The sequence below is a fragment of the Lithobates pipiens genome, unplaced genomic scaffold (genome assembly GCF_037356315.1).
Source record: "Lithobates pipiens isolate NorthernLeopardFrog02 unplaced genomic scaffold, aLitPip1_a1.2 Scaffold_22, whole genome shotgun sequence".
Taxonomy (NCBI): domain Eukaryota; kingdom Metazoa; phylum Chordata; class Amphibia; order Anura; family Ranidae; genus Lithobates; species Lithobates pipiens.
This window is the reverse complement of record NW_027507784.1, coordinates 185,144,411-185,156,987: the sequence shown is the minus strand read 5'-3', so window position 1 is coordinate 185,156,987 and position 12,577 is coordinate 185,144,411. Positions and strand designations below refer to the sequence as shown.

Genomic DNA, 12,577 nt, shown 5'->3' with positions numbered 1-12,577 from the left:
CCAGTTCTCTCTTGCATGCTCTAGAATAGTTATATGGTAAATTTGGCTACAAAGGTGTGGGGATCTGTGTTTTTTTTTTTTTTTTTTTTTCTTTTCTTTCTTCCTCCATTAAGTGATCATAATGTGCTATTTTAGTACAGACTAGAGCTGCACGATTAATTGTATATAGAATCGTGATCTCGATTTACTCCCCCCCCCCCCCCCCCGCAATCTCCAGTGTGGATTACTGCAATTTTCTCAAATCGCTTTTCAGGACAACCCTGGAGAGAGCACAGCTCGGCCCCTTTTTTGTCAGGAAACACTTGCAGACCTTTAAATCCCTCCTTTTCCACCATGGCTTCAGTTATTGTGTTTCCTCCGCCATGGTGGAAGCACTTGCGGGAACCATAGGGCTGCGTTCTCTCCAGGGTGGAGTTGAAAGGCCTTACCTCAGTGAGGTGCTGTGCGACAGCGTACGACCATCCCAGCTCTCTCCCGGAGCCCCCAGCCTTTTCCAGCTCGGGAGCAGCGACCGACAGGAGGTCGAGGCATCCGAACGTTGTGTGTGTGTGTGTGTGTGTGTGTGTGTATATATGTATGTATGTATGTGTGTGTGTGTGTGTGTGTGTGTGTGTGTGTGTGTGTGTATGTGTATGTGTATATATATATATATATATATATATATATATATATATATATATATATATATATATATATATATATATATATATATATATATATATATATATATATATATATATATAATATTCCTCATGCGGGAGGGATCGTCTGTGACGGTGGGGGCAGGCACCTCAGGCCCAGGTAAGAGGGGCACAGCGGTGCTCTTTATTCTTTTCCTTATGGGCTGTATGTTCTTGTCTATGATACCTCCCATGGATGGCGTTATTTGGTTGTTACATTGGCAGTAAGACATCATCCATCTGTCTTTTAGGAAACTATCTCGGGGAAACCTAAACGTTCAAATCCGCCAGGCCAGAAGAAATGCCCCTCGTGCAAGAATACACTGCGTGAATCTTGGCAAAAAACCTTATGCACATCGTGTATCAAGGATCTGGTTGAGGAGGAATACTCCCAACAGTACAAGGATCTTTTTTTCCTCCGTTCGAGAGGTTTCAAGTTCCCTGAGTTCCGTTAAGACACGGCTGGTCCAGAGTCCAGCAGGTCCGGGCAGTAGTCAGCAACCACCAATAAGTCCCAGGTCGTCTACCTCCAAATATGCAGAGGATTTAGACTCTGAGGACGAGACTCAGGGATTCAGGGGATGAGGCAGAAGAGGAGGATGACAGCCGTAGTTCCAAGTATAAGTTGTCCTTGGAGGAAGTGGAGGACCTTCTGAAAGCAATTTATGCAACATTGGATATCCAAGAAGAGAAGGTCCAGTTGTCTTCACCAAGGTGCTAGCCCCAATTCTGGCATTGCTAAGACAACGAGGGATCGCAATCGTGGGTTACCTGGACGATCTCCTTCCGAGAGCAGCTTCTGCCTCCGAATTAAGGGAGAATGTGGAGATCGCCATACAGACTCTCCGGGAGTTTGGGTGTTGAACCGGCGGAGATATGAGTCGGCACTTAAACATCCGATCCTTTCATAATTCGATCGGCTGTGTCCATCCTGCAAGGAGGGGAGTTGCATATCTCCACGTGCCAGAGTTTCCCGCTTACCAGAAATTTCTGAGATTTGAAATATAAAATTTTTTTTTTTTTTCAGTTGTGGCACTGCCATTCGGCTTAGCCACAACATCACAGGTGTTCTGAAAGATTCTGGCACCTCCTTTAGCCAGGTTAAGGGCTCAAGGCATAACAGTCCTAGTCTATTAGAAGATCTACTTTTAATAGATCATTCAGGCTCAGGTCTAAACCAGAGTCTGATCTCAGCTGTAGATGGCTGAAATCTCTAGGTTGGATTCTCAGCCTAGGAAGATTCTCCTTAAAACCATCAAGGAGGTTACTTGGGGGGGCTGGTTATGGATACCATACAGAAGAAGGTATTCTTACCTCAGACGAGAATCGGTTCCATTGTAGGACTAATTCAACTTATCAGGACAAAGTAAAATTCCTTCATTCGGCGGCAGGAGATTTTTAGGGCAAATAGTGGCCTCCTTCAAGGCCATCCCTTACGCGCAGTTTTATTCAAGGACTGCTTCAAGTCACCATGCTGTCGGTCTGGAATAAAGAGGATTCAGGCCTTGTTTGTTTCTAAGACGCTTGGCTCCCAACATGGGTCAGAGCCTAAATTGGTGGTTGTTATCCAGCAGGAGGGAAAATCTTTACCCTGGAAGGTGTTGACAACAGATGCCAGCCTTCTAGGCTGGGGAGCAGCCCTGGAAGAAGATTCTGTCCAGGAGAGATGGTCCAGGTTAGAGGACCTTGCCTATCAACTTTTTGGAAGTTTCAGGCAGTACATCTGGCAATAGAATCTTGGCGGTCAGACTACGGGACTGTCCTGACAGGATTCAGTCTGACAGGGCCATGGCAGTGTCTTATGTCTATCACCAGGGGAGGCATGAGAAATCGTGCAGCCCAAAAAGAGGTGAATAATGTTCTAGCTTTGGCAGAACACAACACTCCTTGCCTATCAGCAATTCAAAATTTTCAGGCGTACTACTTAAGACGCCAACAGTTATTTCCGGGAGAATGATCTCTTCATCCCGAAATCTTCCTAGCAATATGTCAGATGGGGTACTCCAGACATGGACCTATTCGCGTCCAGATTCATTAATAAGGTCAACAACTTTGTCGAACAAGGGGTCCGCTAGCAGGCGGAAGAGACTCATTAGTCTTCCCAGGGGATCGGTTTTCACTGATCTATGCATTTCCTCCAGTTCTGCTACTTCCGCGCCTTCTCCGCAGGATTAAGCAGGAACAAAAGGAGATGATTCTGGTGGCCCCAGCCGGGTCCCAGGAGATTTTAATTTATCGTGATCATAAAGATGGCAGTAGGAGTCCTTTTGGACTTTGCTATTATAGCCAGACCTTCTTGCATAAGGTCTGGTATTTCATCCTACCTTACGGACAAGGAGTTTAACAGGTTTGACTGTTGAATCCCACTCTATAAAGGATCGTGGGTGATCTCCTTCGGTAGTGTCGACTTTGACTAATGCCAGGAAGCTGGCTTCCAGAATCACTTATTATAGAATCTGAAAGGCATAGGTTTCTTGGTGTGGATCCAGGGGGTTGGCATCCCAGGAAGTTTGTCAATAGGCAGGATTCCTGATTCCTGCATATGGGATCTGAAATTAAGCTGGCATTGACTTCTATCAAGAGCCAGATCCAGGCCTTGTCTGTGTCTTTTCCTATGGCCTCTTGCTTCCCACTCTTGTTGCGTAGCTTATTCAGGGGGTAACACCGTTTATTCCCCCTATCAAGACGCCTCTAAATCCTTGGTATTTAAAATTTGGTCTTATCGGCTTTGCTAAATCAGCCGTTTGAACCTTTTCGAGAAATTCCCTTGGTTCATTGACAAGAAAGATGGTCTTTTTTTTGCTTGCCATTTCTTCTGCTAGAAGAGTATTAGAACTAACGTCTGTCTTGCAAGAGCCATATTTCATCATGCATAAGGATGAGGTGGTTTTATGTCCTCATCCTGAATTCTTACCAAAAGGTGGTAACAGGTTTCATTTAAACCAAGATATTATTTTTCCTTCTTTTTCCCCAGAGCATTAATCTGGGGAAGAGAAATCACTACATTCTCTTGATGTAGTAAGAGCAATCAGTCTATTTAAAGGCAACCTCTCAGGTTTGCAAACACAGGTTTTGTTTGGACTGCCAGAGGGTCCAAGATGTGGACAAGCATGTCAAGATCCACTATTTCCAAATGGATTTGTCAAGTGATTGTTCAACCTTCAGCTTAAAGAAGAAAATTCTTCCTTCTCACATTAAGAGCACACTTGGCCAGGGTGATTAATTCCTCTTAGGTGATGCATCATCAGGCCTCCATGGCTCAGATCTGTTCGTATGCAGTATGAGTCCTCTGGCCTCCTGTTTTTTGTCCGCCCCCCCCCCTCAGTTGCCATTGCTATGGGGCATCAGCTTACCTGTAAAATCCTTTTCTTTGTACATCAGGGGACAGAGAGGTTCCCCCCCCCCCCCCTTCTTATACACTTGTATTGCTTGGCTACAAAACTGAGGACTCCCAGTAATGGGAGGTGTTATATGGGGGAAGTACACGCCTTAAGGGTCATGCCAGTGTCCAGCACCTGATACGCCAATATAACCCACATAGTTATTACTATGGCTCTGTGTCCCCTGATGTACATCAAAGAAAAGGATTTTACAGGTAAGCTGTTTTATAAATCCTATTTTCAATAGCCAGGAAGGTAGTTCCCCTGGGGTCGTGATTATTATGTTTCAAATCAGTGTTTACTGATGTTGTGTTTGTCAAAGCCCTTGCAGATGTTTGTTATATGTTCACCAAGTCTTGTATGCAGCATACGGACCGTGCGTGCCACATGGGCACCTAAGAAGATACACCACGCACTTGGTTGAGCAAGTAATAAACGTTCTAATGGGGTAAAGGAGCCCTGTTCCAGTAGAAGTAAACTCTGTAAATCTCCTTCCTCTCTGTGCATGTAGCTTACAAGCTCTGCACTTACCACAAGGGTAGAGGCCTTTTAAGTCACCAAAAAAGGCAGGCTTTTTTGGAGGGTCGGGAACATTGGGAGCAATCAAGTTCCTGAGGTTAGTGGCACCTCTAAACATAACATTCGGCCTTTCTGACAAAAGAGGGCCCAGAACGTGGTCCATCAAGGAGCTCAGCTGCAGCACTGCAGAGCTCACATCCTACAGTGGGCAGAGCGGCGTGTGCCGGTTCTGTCAGCCATATACATTCTGGGCGTATAAAACTGGCAGGTGGACTACCTCAGTCTTCAGCTGTTGGACCAGGGGGAACTGTCACTGCACCTGGAAGTGTTTCGGCTCATCTGCTTAAGGTGGGGCACGCCAGATGTGGATCTCTTGGCCTCTCGGTTCAATAGGAAGGTACAGAGGTTTGTGGCCAGGTCAAAAGATCCCTGGGTGGATGCCTCAGAAGTGTTGGTGGCTCCATGGGGACATTATCGGCTAATTTATAACTCCCCCCCCCCCCCCCCCCCCCCCGCTCAGACTGCTACCTCGTCTGCTTCGCAGAGTGGAGGCCGAGGGGATTCTGGTGATTCTGATGTTCCTTGGCGGCTGCCGATGTGGGAGGACCTTCTGTCACAAGGTTTGATACTTCATCCTGCTTTACCGTAGCTGGTTTTAACGGCATGGCTGTTGAAAGCCAGGTGCTAAGTACCGAGGACTGTCGGCTTCGGTAATCTCCACTATGCTGAGGGCGCAGGAGTCGTCTTCTCGGAAGATTTATCATCGTACGTGGAAGGCCTACAGTACATCTCCTCCATGTGTGAGAAGATGGGGTGGAGTCCGCATACATATTCAGTTTCCAGGATCCTGCTGTTTTTGCAGCGAGGTGTGGATCATAAACTTGCATTAAGCACCATTAAGGGGCAGATATCAGCTTTGGTTGTCTTTTTTTATTTTATTTTTATTTATTTTTTCAGCGACCTTTGGCAACTCGCTCATTGGCGAGTACATTTGTTCAGGGGGTTCGACATGTGGCCCCTCCGTTACGACCACCGCTGCTCCTGTGAGATTTGGATCTGGTGCTCTCGGTACTTCCCTTATTGACTCTCTCTCAGAATGTAGTCTTTTTAGTGGCCATTACGCCTGCAAGGCGGGGTTGAGTCTGAGTTGGCGGCCTTGTCATGCAAGTCTCCCTACTTGATCCTCCAGAAGGATAAGGTGGTGCTGCTCCCACAGCCTTCCTTTCTTCCAAAGGTTGTTTTTCGGCATTTCGTCGAAATGAGGACATTGTGCTTCTGTCCTTATGTCTTAGGCCATCACATCCCAAAGAGGTTGCTTTGCTTTCTTTGGACACTCTGCGGGCGTATCTGCCTGCTACAGCTCCTTTTTGGAGGTTGAACTCCCTGTTTGAATCGGCGGCTGGTCCGAAGAAGGGCCTGTCGGTCTCGTCGGCCACCATTTCTAGGTGGATCAGACAGATTGTGTTTCAGGCTTATGCCATAAGGGGGCGGGAACCCCCCTTTCCTGTCCATAGCACATTTTCCCAGGGCAATTGTTGCCTCCTGGGCTTTCTGACATCAAGCGCTTGTTTCCCATGTGTGTAAGGCGGCGACCTGGTCGTCGGTTCTCGCTTTCACTAAATTTTACAAGGTTGATGTGAGCGCATTTTGCGGATGCATGCTTTGGCCGCAATGTTTTGCAGGCGGCCGTTTAAGGTTGCAACTCCTCTGAGGAGTTCTTTTTGTTATGGGTGAAATTTTATTTTCTTTCTGTTCCCATCCCTCACCTTTGACACTGCTTGGGGACGTCCCTAAGGTCAAGATTAAAGGTGCTGTGTCCGTCAATGAACTTCAGAGAAAATGATTTTGCGGTGAGTACACAAATACTAATTATTTTTTTTTTCTTGTTCAGTTTAACTTTTGATATAGATTAAATTTTTTTTAAAATTAACCATTTTAAAATGGAGATCTGTGGGCGGTGCATGGTGACATGGGGAAGACTGTTTTTTTATTTTTTTTTTTCCCAGAATATTGCAGACCATAATAAAAGAACATTTGTTCAGCACAGATATAGAACATGTGTTTTTGCTAGGAATGCACCGGAATTTCGTCCGCCGAAACATATCGGCCAAAAATGCCCTTTTCCACAATTTGCCGAAAGAGAGAAACGTCCTATAATGGAGCCCAAAAATGGGGCGGGCACCCATCATGGGTGGTGTCCTATAGCACATGAGAGCCACCTCCGCCGCCTGTTTGATCACAGCGTCGGGAACATCATAGCTTTCATTTCAATAGCTGTGTGTTCCCGGCTGTGTGCCGTCACATACAGCCCCTCCCCCTTGTCCGGGGAACTTTGATAGACAGATCACCCTTCCCAGGATTGGACGGATGATCTGTCTATAAAAGTGCCCGGACAAGGGGGGGAGGCTGTATGTGACAGCGCGCGGCCGGGAACACACAGCTATTGAAATGAAAGCTGTGATGTTCCCGGCGCTGTGATCAAACAGGCGGTGGAGGTGGCTCTCCTTTCTTCCCTTCACAGGCTGGCTGCATTGGGGGACTCTGACTACATTGATCTCTTGTATCATGTGTGCAGTTTCTGACCATCTCCTGTACAGTGTGCAGTTTCTGACCATCTCCTGTACCATGTCCCCAGTCTCTGACCAGCTCCTGTATAAAAATATATATATTTTTTTTAAATATGTTTCAGTATCGGTGCAGTTTGTTTTCTTCCTAGTGTATTTTTCATTTTCGGTATCGGTTGAGGCACCGAAAAACCCATTTGGTCCTAGTTTTTGCTCAAATCACCAGGCATATGACTATGCAATTCTTTTATAAATTGACCCATAGAATACACAAATATAGAAAATGCAGGGTCTTTAACCACTTGCCGACCGCCGCACGACGATGTACGTCGACAGAATGGCACGGGCAGGCATAAGGGCTTACATGTACGTCCTTGCCTGCCCGCCGGTCGGGGGCCCGATCGGGCCCCCGCCTGGTGCCTGCGGCGGTCGGTATTCGTTCGGGAGCGATCTCGGACGAGGGGACGGCCATTCATTCATGGCCACCCCCTCGCGATCGCTCCCGACGAATGAAAATGTCCCGTGACATCACTTCCTCTCCTGTAATGTAAACACAGGAGAGGAAGTGATGTATTCTCTCCTCCGTGTCGGTATTTTTCGTTCCGGCACCGAGGAGAGAGGTTCGGTGAGTTGCACCAACACACCACACATACAGTAGAACATGCCAGGCACACTCACACCCCCCCTTTACCCCCCGATCACCCCCCAATTACCCCTGCACCCCCAGTCACAGTGACACCAATTGCTTTTTTTTTTTTTTTTTGCATTGGTGTCATTTGTGACTGTAATAACTGTTAGGGCAGTTAGGGTTAGCCCCCTTTAGTTCTAATGTGCCCCCCTAACCCCCCCAATAAAGGTTTAACCCCGTGATCACCCCCCCGTCGCCAGTGTCACTAAGGCTGGGTTCACATTGCAGCGGTTTATGAGAACGAATGTGATTCGCACTGCAGTGCAAATCACATCCGATCTCTGTGCGATTCGAGTTCAGCCATACAGATAGTATGGCTGAATTCGTGTCGCACCCGCCGCAAATTCACACGGGACCCTTTTTTTGGCCCGCAGCAGAATCGGATCGCATGGGTGTTCACACCATGCGATCAGAGTTTGCAGATCGCACTGCGATATGCGAACTGATCTGGGGGTGTCATTAACATTTCACTGACACTCCCAGCAGTTCGCATAGGGCAGTGTGAACTGCCGCCGGGAGGCATGCGATGCGGGAACCCGCCGCGGATTCATGGCGTTCCCGCATCGCTCCAGTGTGAACCCAGCCTAATAAGCGATAGTTTTTCTGATCGCTGTATTAGTGTCACAGGTGACGCTAGTTAGGCAGGTAGGTATTTAGGTTCGCCGCAGCTTTTTATAGCGCCAGGGACCCCCATATACTACCGCATAAAGCCCCCTGATTGCCCCCTAGTTAACCCTTTCACCAGTGATCACCATATAACTGTTACAGGTGACGCTGGTTGGTTTAGTTATTTTTTTTATAGTTTCAGGGCACCCGCCATTTATTACCTAGTCTCACTAGTGTACCCCTAAATTTAGGGGTGTCTACTTTCCAAAATGGGGTCATTTGGGGGGGGTTTGTGCCATCTTGGCATTTTATGGCCTTCAAAACTGTAACGCCCTTAGAAAGCCTGAAGGCGGTGCTTGGTTTTCGGGGCCCCGTACGCGGCTAGGCTCCCAAAAAGTCCCACATATGTGGTATCCCCGTACTCAGGAGAAGCAGCAGAATTTATTTTGGGGTGTCATTTCACATATGCTCATGGCATGCGTGAGCAATATATCATTTAGTGACAACTTTGTGAAAAAAAAAAAAAAAAAAAAGTTTGTAATTTTCCCGCAACTTGTGGCAAAATATAAAATATTCCATGGACTCAACATGCCTCTCAGCAAATAGCTTGGGGTGTCTACTTTCTAAAATGGGGTCATTTGTGGGGGTTTTCTGCCATCTTGGCATTTTATGGCCTTCAAAACTGTAATAGGTAGTGAGGAGTGAAGTCAAATATTTACGCCCTTAGAAAACCTGAAGGCGGTTCTTGGTTTTCGGGGCCCCGTACGCGGCTAGGCTCCCAAAAAGTCCCACATATGTGGTATCCCCGTACTCAGGAGAAGCAGCAGAATTTATTTTGGGGTGTCATTTCACATATGCCCATAGCATGTGTGAGCAATATATCATTTAGTGACAACTTTGTGGTAAAAAAAAAAAAAAAAAAATTTTTTTTTTGTCATTATTCAATCGCTTGAGGCAAAAAAATAAAATATTCAATGGGCTCAACATGCCACTTATCAATTTCCTTAGGGTGTCTACTTTCCAAAATGGGGTCATTTGGGGGGGTTTTGTACTGCCCAGCCATTTTAGCACCTCAAGAAATGAGATAGGCAGTCGTAAACTAAAAGCTGCGTAAATTCCAGAAAACGTACCTTAGTTTGTAGATGTGACAACTTTTGCGCAAACCAATAAATATACAATTATTGACTTTTTTTTTTACCAAAGACATGTGGCTGAATAAATTTTGGCCTAAATGTATGACTAAAATTGAGTTTATTGGATTTTTCTAATAACAAAAAGTAGAAAATATCATTTTTTTTCAAAATTTGCGGTCTTTTTACGTTTATATCGCAAAAAATAAAAATCGCAGAGGCAATCAAATACCATCAAAAGAAAGCTCTATTTGTGGGAAGAAAAGGACGCAAATTTTGTTTGGGTACAACATTGCATGACCGCGCAATTACCAGTTAAAGCAGCGCAGTGCCAAATTGTAAAAAGACCTCTGGTCATTTACCAGCAAAATGGTCCGGTCTGAAGGTGGTTAACAATCCAGGAAAAAAAAAAAAAGCAAACCGGTACATGGCAAATACTTGGATGTTCCACATACAACACCTCATTACCATGTAACATATTGGGTGAATAAACAAATCCAATCCATTTTTTGAGATGTGTAATATACACATTGTAAGTATTAAGCTGAATCAGTTTGTCTGATAATTTGTATTTTTGCCTGTTTTACTACAATCTGTCTATTTTTAATATAACCTAGTGAGTTTTATATAACAGTCACATTGAAATGAATGGTAAATGAGCAAAATGCATTTTAGAGCATCTGCACCATGGAAAATCTTTGTTGTGAATGTTCCCCCTTCCATTTCTGTAACGCATAAAGAAAAAACGTGCTTTAGAAATGCATTCAGTGTGCAAAGGTGTCAAGTGCAAAAGCCCGTGTTGCCATGCTGTTTTAAAAAAAAATTAATATTTATACAATATTTTTTTTTGCAGGGCTATGAAGGCTTGGTTGAAGGAGGCGATTGTATCAAGCAAGCAAACTGGCTAAGTGTATCCAATATAATTCAGTTGGTAAGTTTTAATAGGCAACTGAGGTGTAATAATGAAAATATTGTAGATTTGTGAAGCATGAGTTGCTGACAGTATATATATTTTTTTTAACACTCTTCATTAACCACTTCCCATCCAGGCAAATTCTTGCACTTTCCTCCTACATGTAAAAATCATAATTTTTTTTTTTTTCTAGAAAATTACTCAAAACCCCCAAACATTATATATGAAATATAAATATATAATATATAAATATATTTATATATAATATTTAGCAGAGACCCTAGGGGATAGAACGGCGGTCGTTGCAACCTTTTATGTCTTCTCAAACGTGTTTAAAACAAAAGCAGTTTCATGAATAAAAAAAGAAACCGTAAAGTTAGCTCAATTTTGTGTAATATGAAAGCTGTAAATAGATTCCTAACATGTCATGCTTTTAAAATTGCGCACACTCCTGGAATGGCACCAAACTTAAGCGTCCCCTATGGAGCTATTTAAAAATGTTTTACAGGTTACCTGTTTAGAGTTAGAGGAGGTCTTGGGCTAGAATTATTGCTCTTGCTCCAATGCACGCAGGGATAACTCACATGTGTGATTTTAACGCTGTTTACATATGTGGGAGTGGCTTACGTATGCTTTTGTTTCTCTGCGTGGGGACGGGGGTGCTTTAAAAAAAAATGAATATAATATAAAACTTGGTCCCTAAGTTCTGCAGCGATCTTATCTACAAGGTACAGCAAATTTTTCTTACTGGGTTTTTATATGTGGGTTATCTGCTTAAATTATGTGACTTTGTGATATTATTGTGGATTTATGTAGGCAAACCTATCTATAGACAAATACGTTTATTCCAAAAAAAAAAAGCAGATATGAGGATCTTCTCCTGTACAGAACACTAAATAAATTGCTTAGCGGTGCAGTGCTTACTGATAATATGAGAGCAGAGTAAGCTGTAACCCATAACATAAAATCATGCTCCAGCTGTTTCTTTACCAGAGATTAAAAGCTAAAACCAGCAAGAGACGGTGGTATGGCAAAAGTCCAGTTTTAGTTTGGTTTAAAAAAAAAAAAAAAAAGTTCTAATGTGGTTCATTTAAATACTGGCAAAAAGCTAAAAAGTTGCCAAAATATATATTTTCTTTTATTTAGGTATATTGACTTGCGTTTTGTTTTTTCTGTCACAATAAGGCTTAATTTAAGCCCCATACTATCAGATTTTCTGCAGATTGTTGACTTTAGATTTACCAAAACCATGTAGTGCAAGGGCCTTCCTGATTGCATACAAATTTGAACTCCTAACGTTTGACCTCATATTATATAGTTTTGGTAAATCTGAAGACAAAACTCTGCTGAAAATCTAATAGTGTGAATGGGGTCTTAGACATGCAGTTGGAGGTAGCAATAATGCTCATTTGAACAGTTTTTGCCTCCAGCCAACTGCTCCCCCCCCTTAAGCTGCACTAGGCAGTGGACTGAGATGTTTACATGTTATGGTCGCTACACATTCAAGCAAATGGGTAAGTACCGCAAATGCCCCGCAACTGCAAGCAATGTATGTGGCTGCAGCGAGTTTGCCAGCATAAATGAGGTTAAAACAGGTGGTGTGGAGGCATCGCATCACTTCCTCACCACTGTCAGTAGCTTCTGAAGCATAATCCAAAAACAGATCAGGCTTCAAAGGAAAGATTTAGACGCATATATAAATCTACCCCAAAATTATATTAATCCGTTTGTTTTTGTAATGTTGTAATGTGGCAGTTGAGATTGCTCCCATCCTGAAGAGCACATGCTGTAGTGTTGTAGAGTAGTAGATCCCTTCCTGAAAAACACATCGATCAGAAATCAATATTGCTATGATTCATACAGTATCTATTTGGCTGGTTAAAGGAAGGGTTTAGCTTAGTACATTGCAAGAAGTACATGCAAAAGATAGAACAGCTGGTCTGGGCTCAGATCAATTTTAGTCAAGACTATCAACCTGGTCACGTTGTGGGGTTGTCATATTGTATATAGGCGTTAATGGCCACTGAACTATGTAACTGTTCCTGCACAAGGATGTTACAGTTATCACTGAACCAGCTTTCACAAAGTGGTTGAATA

The 12,577-nt window shown here is 44.0% G+C and overlaps 1 protein-coding gene across 1 annotated transcript in view; it reads left to right on the top strand.

The window, feature by feature from the left end:
* The window catches only part of LOC143924420 (ATP-dependent 6-phosphofructokinase, liver type), a 336,686-nt gene that overhangs the window by 41,182 nt on the left and 282,927 nt on the right, over window positions 1–12,577 (top strand). The window contains exon 3 of the mRNA XM_077448722.1: window positions 10,421–10,498. Coding sequence (XP_077304848.1) covers window positions 10,421–10,498 — 78 coding nt within the window. The remainder of the gene's footprint in view (window positions 1–10,420; window positions 10,499–12,577) is intronic.